The following is a 13,135-nucleotide window of genomic DNA, read 5'->3' as shown; positions in this document are numbered from 1 at the left end:
CTCTTTGCAGCATCCCCGGCCTTTAGAACAGAGCCCGACAAGTGACAGTGTTCAGTGAATATTTAACAAATGAATAAATGAACACATGGTATCATTGCTGTTGGGAAGATGGGTGGACGGTCAAACGCTTGAATGGAGCCTCGGGGGTGGGGGAGAGAGACAACACTAAATGAAGGACAAAAATATACACAACCCAGTTTATAAAAAGTAACAGGAGGAGCTGGCGAGATGGCTCAGTGGTTAAGAGGACAGGCTGCTCTTTCAGAGGACCCAGGTTCAACTCCCAGCACCCACATGGCAGCTCACAACTGTCTGTAGCTGCAGTTCCAGGGGATCTGACACCCTCACACCAATGCACACAAAATGAAATTAAATAAAGTATTCTTTTTTTTTTAAAGTGACAGGAGACTAAGGTGCTCTAGGAGAGAACCATGTGGGTAGGTAAGAGGAAATGGCCGTAAATGGGGAGGTGCCTGGAGGTGAACAGGTCCACAAGGGGAGCAGATGCTTTACTCTAAAGTTCCGTATATAGCCGGGCGGGGTGGTGCACGCCCGGCATCTCAGCACTTGGGAGGCAGAGGCTGGCGGATCATGGTGAGTTCGAGGCCAGCCTGGTCTACAAAGTGAGTCCAGGACAGCCAAGGCTACACAGAGAACCCCTGTCTCAAACAAAATAAATAAATAAATAAACAAACAAACACATACATACATAAAATAAAATAAAGTTCAGGATATAGCTGGGCATGATGGTGCATCTAATCCTAGCACTCAGGAGGCAGAGGCAGGAGGATCTTTGTTATTTAGGGATAGCCTCATCTACATAGTGAGATCCTGACTCCAAACAAACAACAGCAATACTCACAAACCCACCAACACCTTGCAGTGAGCTGCACTGGGAAACTCCTACGCCAACCAGTACTCCCCCAACTCTTCCCTCGCTCAGGGCTCCAGACAGTACTTCCTGTCCTGACTCAGCACCTCCCCAGCCGTCCCAGAGGCTATGCCTGACTCCACTCCCGACTCACCCTGCAACTTAGGCTCCGGTTAATCAGGAGCAAGCAGTATGTCCAATGCATGAGCTGGCCTGCACTGTGGGGAGAGGACCAGCTCGTAGCAGAGCAGGGAGCAAGTGCCAAGCTCTTGGTGCCCATTGCTGTGCCCTCTTGTCTGTGTGTCTAGCACTAGAGTTGGGTTTGTTTGGGGCTCAGTCTATCTATCATCAGAGTCAAGGATTAAGGCTCAGTCAATGTCTAAGACATTGGCCTAGCTTTCTCTTGAAAAAGGGTGGACTCGGGGGCTGGAGAGATGGCTCAGAGGTTAAGAGCACTGCCTGCTCTTCCAGAGCTCCTGAGTTCAACTCCCAGCAACCACATGGTGGCTCACAACCATCTATAATGTGATCTGATGCCCTCTTCTGGGCTGCAGGTGTACATGCAGGCAGAGCACTGTATACATAGTTATAAATAAATAAATCTTAAAAAAAAAAAAAAGTATGGACTGGGCGTTGGCTTCCCTGAGGAGTGCCTTGCAATCACCAGGACACCCAGTACTCTTCGCACCTGCCCCAAACCGTGCCATCCATCACTTCCGAAGGGCGGACCTCCTTTGGTCACTCTCTGAAGGCCAGTTTGTCTTAGAGTCTCCCAAGGGAGCAGCTTACAGTTCTCACTGGAGCCCAAGGGCAACAGGGTAGGTAGGTAGGGGCTGCAGGCAGGGCTGTGTCTATCCAGGAGAGTGTCTTGTGCAAGGCTTTCTGACGCAACCGGCTGAACACTTGTTCCCCCTCCCCCAGCTTTTCTCAGAAATAGATGGGCTGGGCAGTGGCCAGGATCCAACACACAGAATCCCTTCGCTTCTCTGACCTCCCATGACCTCCAGGCAGGAAGAAAAACATGAGCAGGGGTCAAATGACTCAGCAGTGTGAGCTGTGCTGGGAGGAGCAGGTGGTGGATGTGGTTGGAAGGTAATGGAATTAGAATCCCTGGAAATTTGGAGGTCCTAGACCCCATGCGCCTGTTGATTTTACACACACACACACACACACACACACACACACACACACACACACACACGAGTTAGGACCAGCTCTTCCATTGCTTCCCTCTAGCTCCTCCCACAGTGAGGGCTGGGTCTTCCCCTGGAAGGCAGTTTGTGGTTTGGGGACATATGTCCCTAGATTCAAGTCTCCCTGGGCAGGTTCCCTCTGCTGTCTCCTGTACCTGTTTGCTCTCGAGCTCCCGGGTGAGGATCGCATGAAGAAGTAGAGCAGGAACCAACAGGAGCCTGCTACGGCGTGGCCCATGCCCCCTTCATCACTCCATGTGGCCAGTGCTGGCCTGCTCTTCCTGGTTTCCCTGGATGCAGCCTGTGCAGGCTGTGGGTGATGACAGGTCTGTGGGAAGGTCACAGGAGACCCCGGAGAAGAGGAGAAGGCCAGTCTCTAAGAGAGGGCTCCCCAACAGGAGCACAGGCCACCTGCATCTTCTCCAAACAGGCTGGCCTGATTTGTCTTCCCAATGTCCTCTTATGGTGACCTCCCTAGTATAGGGATCCCAGGCGTGTGCCACCCCACCTAGTTTATGTGGCAATGGGACTTGAACCTAGGTTCATATATGATCTGCAAGCATTCTACCAGTGGAGCCATATCTTTAACCCTTCACATCTCTCTCAGGGCAAATAACAGTTTTTCATTTGAAGTGACCTTAAGTGTCCATTTCAGGGGCTGGAGAAATGGCCCAGGTGTCAAGAGTGTTTCCTGGCTGGAAGGTGGTGGCACATGCCTTCCATCCCAGCACTCAGGGAGGCAGAGGCAGGTGGATCTCTGTGAGTTTGAGGCCAGCCTGGTCTACAGAGTGAGTTCCAGGACAGCCGAGGTTACACAGAGAAACCCTGTCTCAAAACAAAAACAAAAACAAAAACAAAAAAAGTGCTTCCTGATCTTTCAGCAAGCGTTGGCACACAATCACGTGCACACACACACACCTTCAAAAAGGTGATAACGCTGGGTGTGGTGACAAACTCCATTGTGCCCAACACTCAGGAGGCAGAGGCAGATAGATTAATGTGACTTTAAGGCCAGCCGGTGTACAGAGCCAGACCAGGCAAGGTTGTAATGAGATCCCATTTAAAAAAAAAAGCCAATAATAAAATACAATGTCATTTTAGGGCTGGTGAGATGGCTCAGCAGGTGAAGGTGCTGCTGACTAACCTGACACCCTAAATCCAATCCCTGGAACCCACAAGGTGGAAAAGAGACTGCCTGATTCCTGTGGGCTGTTACAGTCTAATCTCCATATAGGATGCTGTGATTCACACACACATGCACACACGCTCCTGAGCACACACACAAATGTAAACTAAAACAAAATAAAATAGTATAGTACGTGCTTAAAAATAAATAAAGCATCCATTTTAAGCTAGCCTTGATGCGTGTGTCTGTAACCCATCTACTCTGGAGGCTGAAGAATAGCACATTCAAGGTTTGGGGTGGCTCTGTCTATCCAGGTGAGTTAGAGGGCAGCCTGGACAGTTCAGTGAGATGATTTCTCAAAAATTGCTTTTAAATTAGGAAAAGGAGGGTACTAGGCATGACGCTCAATGGCAGGGTCTTGCCTTGTGGTGGGGGAAGAGCTCTTGGGCCAGGTTCAGAGGTCTAACAAGCACATAGCTCCGGTTTGGTCTCTAAGGAGAGAGAGAAAAAAAAAGATGATGTAGAAAGAGGTCAACATAAAATTAAATACCAGAAAAGCAAAACAAGTTTATGCAACGCCCGCTCAATCCAGTTCTGATCGAAGCCTCCCAAGCTGAGCTTTGCTCTCTAGTTCTTAAGAGAGATGTGTGAAACACACAGAAACTCTGAAGTCAGATTTTTCTCCCCAGGGTGCCACCGCCTGAACGGCAGAGCCTCACATGGGAGGGGAGAATCCGTGGCCTCTGCTGTGAGCCAGCTTTTCCACAGGGCGCCGCTATCCTGGCGCTGGGCAGCAGATGCCTGCAAGGACACTGACCTGCTCCAACTTTGTCTTCCAATTTTTACTTTTTAGTAAAATAATAAATCTGTTTGTATGCTGTAGGTTTACAGATTCCTTCTCTATGTGTGTGTGGGAATATGGAAGCCAGATGACAGTGCTTTCATCACGTGGCTTGTGAGGACCCAGCCCGAGTTGTCAGCCTTGGTGACAGGCTCCTCTTACTCGCTGAGCTATCTGGCCATCCCACATTTGTTTTGTTTCTTGAGATAAGGACTCACTCTGTAGCTCACTCTTGTCTCAGCCTCCTAAGAGCTGGAATTACAGGTGTGGGCCACCACATCTGGCCGAACCATTAATAGCTTAGTTCCCATGATCCTTTGGATTGAAAAAAAAAGTGTCAAACACACACTGGAGAGCCAGAGGCTGTGCCTCATGTCTGTAATCTCAGCACTCAAGAGAGTTAGACACCAGCCGAGGTTACATCATGAGACCTTCGAATCAGGCCGAGTGTAGCGGCATGCCCCTGTCGCCCCATCCCAGCTCGTGAGAGTTAAAGGCAGGGGGACCAAGACCTTCAGGTCAGCCTTAGCAGCATTGTGAGTTTGAAGACATAGCTCAAAAACTAGAAAAAGAGGAAAACCAAAGCTGGGAATGCAATCAGTTGGGAGAGTGCTTGCTTAGCATGCACAGTCCTTAGCATCACATTAAATTGACAGTATGGTGCACACATTTGTCACCTCAGCATTTGAGAGTTGGAGGAGGAGGAGGAGGATCAGAGGTCCCAGGCCAACTCTGGCTACATAATACTATTTCAACAAAACAACAATAACAGCAACAACAAAACCCAAACCATACGCGATATAGAACAAAAGCAAGAAAAAAAAAAGACTCTGAGGACATTAGTAAGGGAAAATTTAATGCTATTGGAAGTTTTATTGGTTACCTGTTGAGGTAATATGTTCAGTGTATATTAAATATGATAGACAAAACAAGACAGATGAGTAAAGTGAATTTCTTTTTACATTTCTTCAGCCACAAGTAAAAATAAATTTTCGAAACTATATATATATATATATGTATATGTGTGTGTATATATATATTGTATATTGGAAACAAGGTTTCTTTGTAGTCTTGACTGTCCTGGACTCACTTTGTAGACCAGGCTGGCCTTAAACTTACAAAGTTCCACCTGCTTCTGCCTCTGGAGTGCTGGGATTAAGGGCCTGCGGTTATTGGTTTTATTTTCCTGATTTATCAGATCCGTGGACTGAGGGTGGTCAGTGTGGTTGCCTTGAGCATTTGAACAGGCCTGGCGTAAGAAGCGAGCAAAGGCAAGCACACCTTGCTCAGGCCTGGGGCCAGGTGGGTGCTCAAAAAGCAACCATCCCGCCTCCTATGTCTCTCACAGCTCTGGGGGCTTCCACCCGTCCCACTTTCTGAAAATTAATTAATTCATTCCTCCCCAGCTGCCAAGTGGGCAGGACCAGATTAGATCCCAGAATCCTCTGGTGTATGTGGGGGTTGGGAGACAGAGACATGAGAGAGCTGGTCCCCTGGGTTCCAGAACCAGAGAAAACAAAGGTGTCCTGGCCCTGCCTCCCTCTAGCTCTTCCTAGAGGAATTGCTTGTTTATTTTTGACATGGATAAACTCAAGTATCAAGACATAAATTAGGGTGTTAGGAAAGGAGCTGGGCCTCTGGGGTTTTGCTAAGGTGGAGGAAGGGGGGTAGGTGTCACCATCATGTCTAGCCTCACCATGGCTAGCTGCAGCTGTGACCAGAATGGTGTTTTAAGCCGCAGCCATCAGTTTCCAGCGCTACTGAGTGCATACATGCACCACACACTATGTTTTGTTTGTTTATTGTTACCAAGGATTGAACTCATTGCCTAGTGCACGCTGGGCGAAATGTTCTGTGGCTGAGTTACATACAGCCTTCCCACTTCCTTGGCTTCTGCCCTTACGTTTCATCTCTTTCTTTCTTTTGGTTTTTCAAGACAGGGTTTCTCTGTGTAGCCTTGGCTGTCCTGGACTTGCTTTGTAGACCAGGCTGGCCTCGAACTCACAGCGATCCGCCTGCCTCTGCCTCCAGACTGCTGGGATTACACCGCAGCCTGGCTGCCCTTACATTTCCTTTAGCTAAAGCCTTTCTTTAGTCCCGGTCCTGGAGGACAGAGGCAGGCGCATGTCTGTAAATTTCACATCAGCCTCGTCTACAGAGTGAGTTCCCAAGCAAGCCAGAGGCTACATCGTCAAACATGGTATCCTCCTGCGGCAGGCTTCCAAGTACCTGAAGTTCTAGGTATACATAACACCCAGCTGTTCTAAAAGTTTTGCATACGCGAGCCTACTAATGCTCACAGCAACCATATGAAGTGAGCACCATTCCGAATCCATTTCTCCCGGAGCCACACCCCCTAGCCAGGCACGGCGCTTAGTGGCTTTTCTGAGCAGAGTGCCATTCATTGTTTGTTTGTTTTTTTCCCCACTAGGATCTTATTTCCATTTCCTATATGGGGAAATAGGTGTAAAATAGGTGTAAAGACAGTCAGTGGCTCCGGTGCTACGTCAGGGAGCTGAGCTGTGGGGGCGGGGTGGCGTGGGGGGCGCATGTGGCCCCGAAGGCGCGGGCGGAGCGCTCCAGGAGGCAGAGGCGGGTCATAAATGGTGCAATCCGGTGCCGCAGGGCGTCAGCAGCAGATTAGCTCAGGTTTACATCAGCCGGGCAGGGATGGGAGCCCGTGTCTCCCGGCCTCAGCACTTTAGCAGCGGAAGCGGCTGCTGCTGAGTACGCGGAGGCTGCGGTTTGGCACCGGCGTGCGGGGGACTCCGAAACCGGCTCAGTGAAGCGGGCTACGGGCAGCGTGCGCGGGCGCAGGAGGCTCTGAGACCGGACAGGGACCCCAGGACAAGGTACCCGGCGGGGAGCGGCGAGGAGAGTCTCCGGAGTCTGGCTAAAGAGGCACTGGGAGACCTGGCGTATTCATGAATATGCTTACTCTCTCGGTCTCTGTCTCTGTCTGTCCCCCGCATCGCTCCCCGCTTCCCCGCGCCCCCACGCCTCGGCCCGGGGCTTCCTGAAACTCGCCGTTCTCCTGCCTCTGCCTCCGTGTGCTGGCGGTGCAGAGGTGCATCCCTACGCCCAGCTTTCCTTGTTGCATTATTAAGTTTTTTATTCACCGCAGGTACCTTCTCTCTCGAGTAGTCTTTGAATTTGAGAGCACCATGCCTAGTGAGCTTCGGAAAACCCACTGTAATGTTTCTCTGTCCGGAGGGTCTTAGCAGGGAAGACAAACAGTCTTTTTTCCCCCCTTCTCTCTAGATGGAAGCCACTCCTCTGGCTGCTTCTACTGGTGTTTTCCGCCGGAAGAAGCCATTGGAGTTTGACACTGAACGTCCAGTCCTAAAACGAGTGAGAGTTGGGCCCGAGCCTGGGCCACCTTCTAGCCTGCTGTTCCCAAGTCCACCTCCTGCCTCAGACTTATCACCGGCTGTGGCCCCTGCAACCCGGCTGGGGCCCTATGTCGTTTTGGAACGAGAGCAAGACAACCGCACCTTTCGGGCCCTGCACTGCCCCACAGGCACAGAGTACACCTGCAAGGTATGTTCTATGGGCCCTCCCCTCTACCATTCCAGGCCCCTGCAAAAGATCTGGGATCCATAGGATTTTGGGGTTCTAGCTTTGAAGATTATCACTGGATTTCTCTCAACTGACAAACTTCATGGAGTACCATACATGCAATGCACTTGCTGTGGCCAAAAAACCAGACCCAAGCAAGGTGTGGTGGCGCATGCCTGCACTCCCAGCACTGAAGAGGCTGAGACAGGAGGGTTGCCCCACATTTCAGGCAAGCGTGGGGTCCATACTGAGACCCTGTCTCAAAACCAAAACAAATCTAGAGCCGTGTTCCTGCTGTCAAGCTGATCTTCTAGTGAGAGGCATGGACTGATAATAAAGAATTGGGCGTGTGGGACTGGAGAGATAGCTCAGTTAGTGAGCTCCAGAATCCACGGGGATCTGTGGGCGTGGGGGTGGGGGGGAAGGGATGAAAGGGCTGGAGACATAGCTCAGTAATTAAGAGTGCTTGTAACTCTTGCAGAGTTCTGCTCCCAGCATCCGCTTTGAGGTAGCTCAGCAACACCTACATAACTCCAGCTCCGGGGAAATCCAGGGCTTCTGGCCTCCTCAGCAGCTGCTCTCATGTGCACACACCCATAAGCAGAGAGATAGACAGGGGACAGACACACGCACACACACACCTGTGTGCACACACACACACTCACTCACCAGAAGAGAATGGGCAATGGTGAGCATTATGCAAATAAAAGTGGTGTCAGTGGGGAGGGGAAACACAGAGCAAAGGGAGGCAGACGTGCAGGAATACAGGGGACATGAGGAAGTCTGGGAGGGCCTTGCAGATGATGCAGGGCAGTGCAGGTCAGGAGTTGAGGCGTGGGGAGGAGGGGCTAAAGGCACTCTGTCCTGGCTGCAGGTACCAGAGGCACAAAGGACCAACTCTAGTGATGCACACCTCTTTTTTTTATTTTTTCTTTTTGGTTTTGCGAGACAGGGTTTCTCTGTGTCGCCTTGGCTGTCCTGGACTCACTTTGTACACCAGCCTGGCCTAGAACTCACAGCGATTCAGTTGCCTCACCCTCCCTAGTGCTGGGATTAAAGGCGTGTGCCACCAACCGCCCGGCTGTTTTTTTTTTTTTAAAGATTTATTTATTTATTATTATGTATGCAGAGCTCTGCCTGCATGTACACCTGTAGGCCAGAGGAGGGCATCAGATCACATTATAGATGGCTGTGAGCCACCATGTGGTTGCTGGGAATTGAACTCACGACCTCTGGAAGAATAGTCAGTGCTCTTAACCACTGAGCCATCTCTCCAGCCCTGTTTTTTGTTTTTTTGTTTTGTTTTGTTGTTGAGTGAGAGACTCACTGTATAGCTCTGGCTAGCCCAAAACGTTTTCTGTGTAGACCAGGCTAGCCTCAGACTCGCAGAGATCCACCTGGCTCTGCCTCCTGAGTGCTGGGATTAAACGAGTGTACTACAATGGCAGGCCTGCACTTTCAACAGTAGGCGTTCCCTTCTAAAATACTAGCCACGCTTGCCCAGCAAAAGCTGGCCCTGGGTTTGATCTCTAAGATTGCAATATCACACATTCTGGATTCTAGTAACCTTCTTATTGTTTTGGAATATATGGCTTGTGTGCCTGCGTGTGCTGCACTGTGGACACCAAGGGAACAGGGTGATGGCTGTGGGTCAAGTCAGCTGAGCAGGGGCTGCAGGCAGGCTACTGAGCTGGATATGTGGGAGCAGGGGGGGGCTATGGCGGTGGTCTGCCTCCTGTGTGGGTTACACTCTGGTTTTGATTCTCTGAGGCATGAGATCACACGGGGCAGTTTAGAGCGGAGATGGATGCACAGGTTCTAGTCCCAAATGTGCTATTGTGGCCCTTGGGCCTTCTGACTTGCAGAGAGCTGGCTGGTGACAGGCTGTGAGTGACCTGCTAAGCAAGGCCCCTTGTGTGTGTAGTACACAGGGTGGCTAATGGGTTGGCTGTCCCCTTTTGCTAGGCCAGCCGGTTTCCTGGGTCCCCAGCTGTGCTTACCGCTTCTCCCACCTCTGTCTCCAGGTGTACCCCGCCAGTGATGCCCGGTCGGTGCTGGCACCCTACGCACGGCTGCCCACGCATCAGCACGTGGCCCGTCCCGTTGACGTCCTTTTGGGCTCTCGGCTCCTCTATGCCTTCTTCGCGCAGACCCACGGGGACTTGCACAGCCTGGTGCGCAGCCGCCGCGGCGTCCCTGAGGCCGAGGCCGTCGCACTTTTCCGGCAGATGGCTGCCGCGGTAGCACATTGCCACCAGCATGGGCTAGTCTTGCGTGACCTCAAGCTGTGTCGCTTTGTCTTCAGCAACTGTGAGAGGTGAGTGGGACCACAGAGGCACATTTGAGAGGTGGGCCGTGTTGGGGAAACTGAGGTTCGTGGGAGCAGAGTAACTTAAGCAGGAAGAACTAAGGTGGTCTAAAAAAGCTCGGTAGTATAGCGGTATAGCATGTGCTTAGCATGTGCAAGGCTCTGGCTTCCATCCTCCGTAGCAAAAAAAAAAAAAAAAAAAAGACAGGGACAGAAATCCTCAGCACTGAGTGACAGCAGCCTGAGCTACAGCTGCCTGTGCCATGGACTCTGTAACCCTAACCACTGGGCTTGGGGGAGAGGAGCAGAGACAGGTGGATTCCCAGAGATCATGGCTGGCTAGTCTATCTAATCGGTGAGCTCCTGGTTTAGTGAGAGACACTGTCTCAACTTAAATAAGGACTAAAGGAATATGGGGTGGGGTGGAGGTAGGGTAGCACCCACCTTTAAATCCTGGGAGAGACAGAGACAGGTGGATGTCTGTGAGTTCGGAGCCAACCTGGTCTACATACAGAGCGAGTTCCAGGATAGCCAGAGCTACACAGAGTAACCCTATCTCTATCGAAAAGCAAAAATAATGAAAAAGTACAAAAATAAAGAAAATAAATGGAGAACAATCAAGGAAGACATTTTTTTGTTTGTTTTGTTTTTCAAGACAAGGTTTCTCTGTGTTATCTCGGCTGTCCTGGACTCACTTTGTAGACCACGCTGACCTCAAACTCACAGCGATCCTTCTGCCTCTGCCTCCCGAGTGCTGGGATTAAAGGCGTGCGCCGCCGCCGCCACCACCACCCGGCTCAAGGAAGACACTTAAGGGTGACCTCTGGTCTCCACATACACACACACCTACACCTACACCCACACACTACACACAAATACACATGTATTTGAAAATTTCAAAAATAAGATAAAAACTAAAAAGAGAGAGGGAGGGAAGGGACCTAAGCTAGCATTTGCAGCCTAGTCCTCTAGTTTCTTTGACAGATCTGACGCAGTGTTACGGAAGCCCTCTTGGCAGGTGGATCTCTATGAGTTTGAGGCCAGCAGCCTGGTCTACATAGTGAGTTCCAGGTCGGCCAGGGCTATGTAGAGAGACCCTTACTCATCAAAGTCAAAGCCAGCCAACCAACCAAACAAACAAAAAACTAAGACACTGAGGCTCAGCATGATGGCCCTCACCTGTAGTCCCAGCACTCAGGAGGCTGAGACAGAAGGATAGTTAAGTTAGAAAGCAGCCTGGACAATGTAGTGAAATCTTGTCTCCAAAAAAAGTAGTCCCCCACCCCCTTAAAAACAAACAAACAAACAAACAAACAAACAAGGGGGATGGAGAGATGGCTCAGAGGTTAAGAGCACTGACTGCTCTTCCAGAGGTCCTGAGTTCAATTCCTAGCAACCACATGGTGGCTCACAACCATCTGTAATGTGATCTTATGCCCCCTTCTGGCCTGAAGGTGTACATGCAGGCAGAGCACTGTATACATACTAATAAATAAATGAATCTTTAAAAATATTTTTAAAAAAACAATTAAAAGGTAAACAAAAGTCACGGACTGGAGAGATGGCTTAGGGGGCTGCTATCCCAGAGGACCTGAGTGGGACCTGATCTTTCTGTCTGTGACCCAGGACAAAGCTGGTCCTGGAGAACCTGGAAGATGCCTATGTGATGACGGGACCAGACGACTCTCTGTGGGACAAGCATGCATGCCCTGCGTATGTGGGACCAGAGATACTCAGCTCCCGGCCATGCTACTCCGGCAAAGCAGCTGATGTCTGGAGCCTGGGCGTGGCGCTCTTCACCATGCTGGCTGGCCGCTACCCTTTCCAGGACTCTGAGCCAGCCCTGCTCTTTAGCAAGATCCTTAGAGGGACCTTCGCCCTGCCAGAGGGCCTGTCGGCCCCAGCTCGCTGCCTGGTCCGCTGTCTCCTCCGAAAGGAGCCTTCAGAGCGGCCGGTGGCCCCCAGCATCCTGCTGCATCCCTGGTTGAGGGAGGATCACAGTCGACTCTCTCCTTCACAGTCTGACCACTGGGAGAGTGACCAGGTCGTGCCGGATGGGCCAGGGTTGGAGGAGGTTGAGGAAGGGGAGGTGGGACTGTATGGCTAAGGCCACACCCCACTGACCCCCTCAACTGCAAACTGTGAGTTGGGTAGAAGCTTTCTCCTGCCTCTTTGGGCCAACCTAAGCCTTAAGTGCCTTACTGGAGGAAGAAACAGCCAGTGTGCCTCAGGCATTCCTGTACTTTCCCACAGGCATTGTGGGGTGATGCTCCCTGGGTGCCAAGCCCTGTTCTAGATGCTTGGAACAGCAAACAGCAAGGGGGAGGGGAATACTTTGCTGGCCCAGTTGCCACAGTGCCACATGCTCCCAGGCCAGCATCTGCCTTCTGACTTCGGCACATTTCGTACCAGCGTTGTCCTTCTCTGGCCCGGGGCTAGGCTTCTGTTCACAAGACAGTCCCCTTCATCAGTGCCCCGGCTGCCTTCTATCTTGTGCCTTTAAACAAAAGGAACATCTCTGTGCCAAAGACCAAAGTCCTCACTCACCCTGTGCCTCAGGACCCCAAGTTGCGTCAGGATGCGGCCTCCAGGCAGAACCTGCTTGAAGACCTGGGCCGGGATTTAAGCCAAAAGGATGAGGCTTCAACAACGATGCCCCTGACTCAAGGAATGATCTGGAATGAGGAGCCAGGTCTGTTCACGCTGGCATCCTCCAACTGGAGCGCCAAGGTTGGAGGGGAAGGACCCGGCAGAGATTGCGCTACTACCATACAGAAAGCCTCAGGCCCTGTTCTGGGGACTCTTAGTACCCAGGCCCACTGTCAGTATGATGGCTTTTGTTTAGTTGAGTATGTGTTTTCACCATGTGCCTAATAAAAGAGAGCTGTGTGGTTCTATATTCGAGAGAGTTCCACCTCCTCACGGCCTTGGTGACTTTCCCAGCCTTCAACACTGGCCCCGCCATGAAAGCCAGAGACATGTTAGCATCTCCTAAGTGATCTCTGCACACTTTCCTACTGATCTTTCTGCGCATTTCTCCTAGAGCCCTTGGGTCTCAGGTGGGAGAGTGCCAAGCTGAGGGCTGGGGTGTAGCTTGGATGTGAGCGTACCTAACACATTCAGGCTTCTAGGTTCCAGCCTTAGCCCAAAGATGGGTGTCGGTTTAAACGGGAAGGAGCACACCCCCGCACAAGGATGCTCAGGGAGCAGGGTGCTTTCAGGCCAGGTTAAGCAGGCT

At 51.2% G+C, this 13,135-nt stretch overlaps 1 protein-coding gene across 1 annotated transcript; it reads left to right on the top strand.

Annotated features, from left to right (window-relative positions):
• Positions 1-6,651: 6,651 nt before the first annotated feature.
• TRIB3 (tribbles pseudokinase 3) lies at positions 6,652-12,799 on the top strand. The gene is made up of 4 exons (XM_084775356.1): positions 6,652-6,883; positions 7,293-7,571; positions 9,614-9,906; positions 11,524-12,799. The coding sequence occupies exons 2-4, from the start codon at positions 7,293-7,295 to the stop codon at positions 12,002-12,004; spliced, it is 1,053 nt and encodes a 350-aa protein (XP_084631482.1). The 5' UTR covers positions 6,652-6,883; the 3' UTR covers positions 12,005-12,799.
• The last annotated feature ends 336 nt before the right edge of the window (positions 12,800-13,135 follow it).

This window comes from Acomys minous, assembly GCF_964271855.1.
Source record: "Acomys minous genome assembly, chromosome: 3".
Classification (NCBI taxonomy): Eukaryota; Metazoa; Chordata; class Mammalia; order Rodentia; family Muridae; genus Acomys; species Acomys minous.
Note: the sequence above shows the minus strand (reverse complement) of the source record. Positions and strands in the feature narration are given on the sequence as shown.

Bases quoted from the DNA above. Each gene is read 5' to 3' on its own strand.
- TRIB3 (XM_084775356.1), top strand. From the start codon at position 7,293: ATGGAAGCCACTCCTCTGGCTGCTTCTACTGGTGTTTTCCGCCGGAAG. The intron at 7,572-9,613 runs GTATGTTCTATG...CTCTGTCTCCAG, and splicing joins GCACAGAGTACACCTGCAAG to GTGTACCCCGCCAGTGATGC. The intron at 9,907-11,523 runs GTGAGTGGGACC...TCTGTGACCCAG, and splicing joins GTCTTCAGCAACTGTGAGAG to GACAAAGCTGGTCCTGGAGA.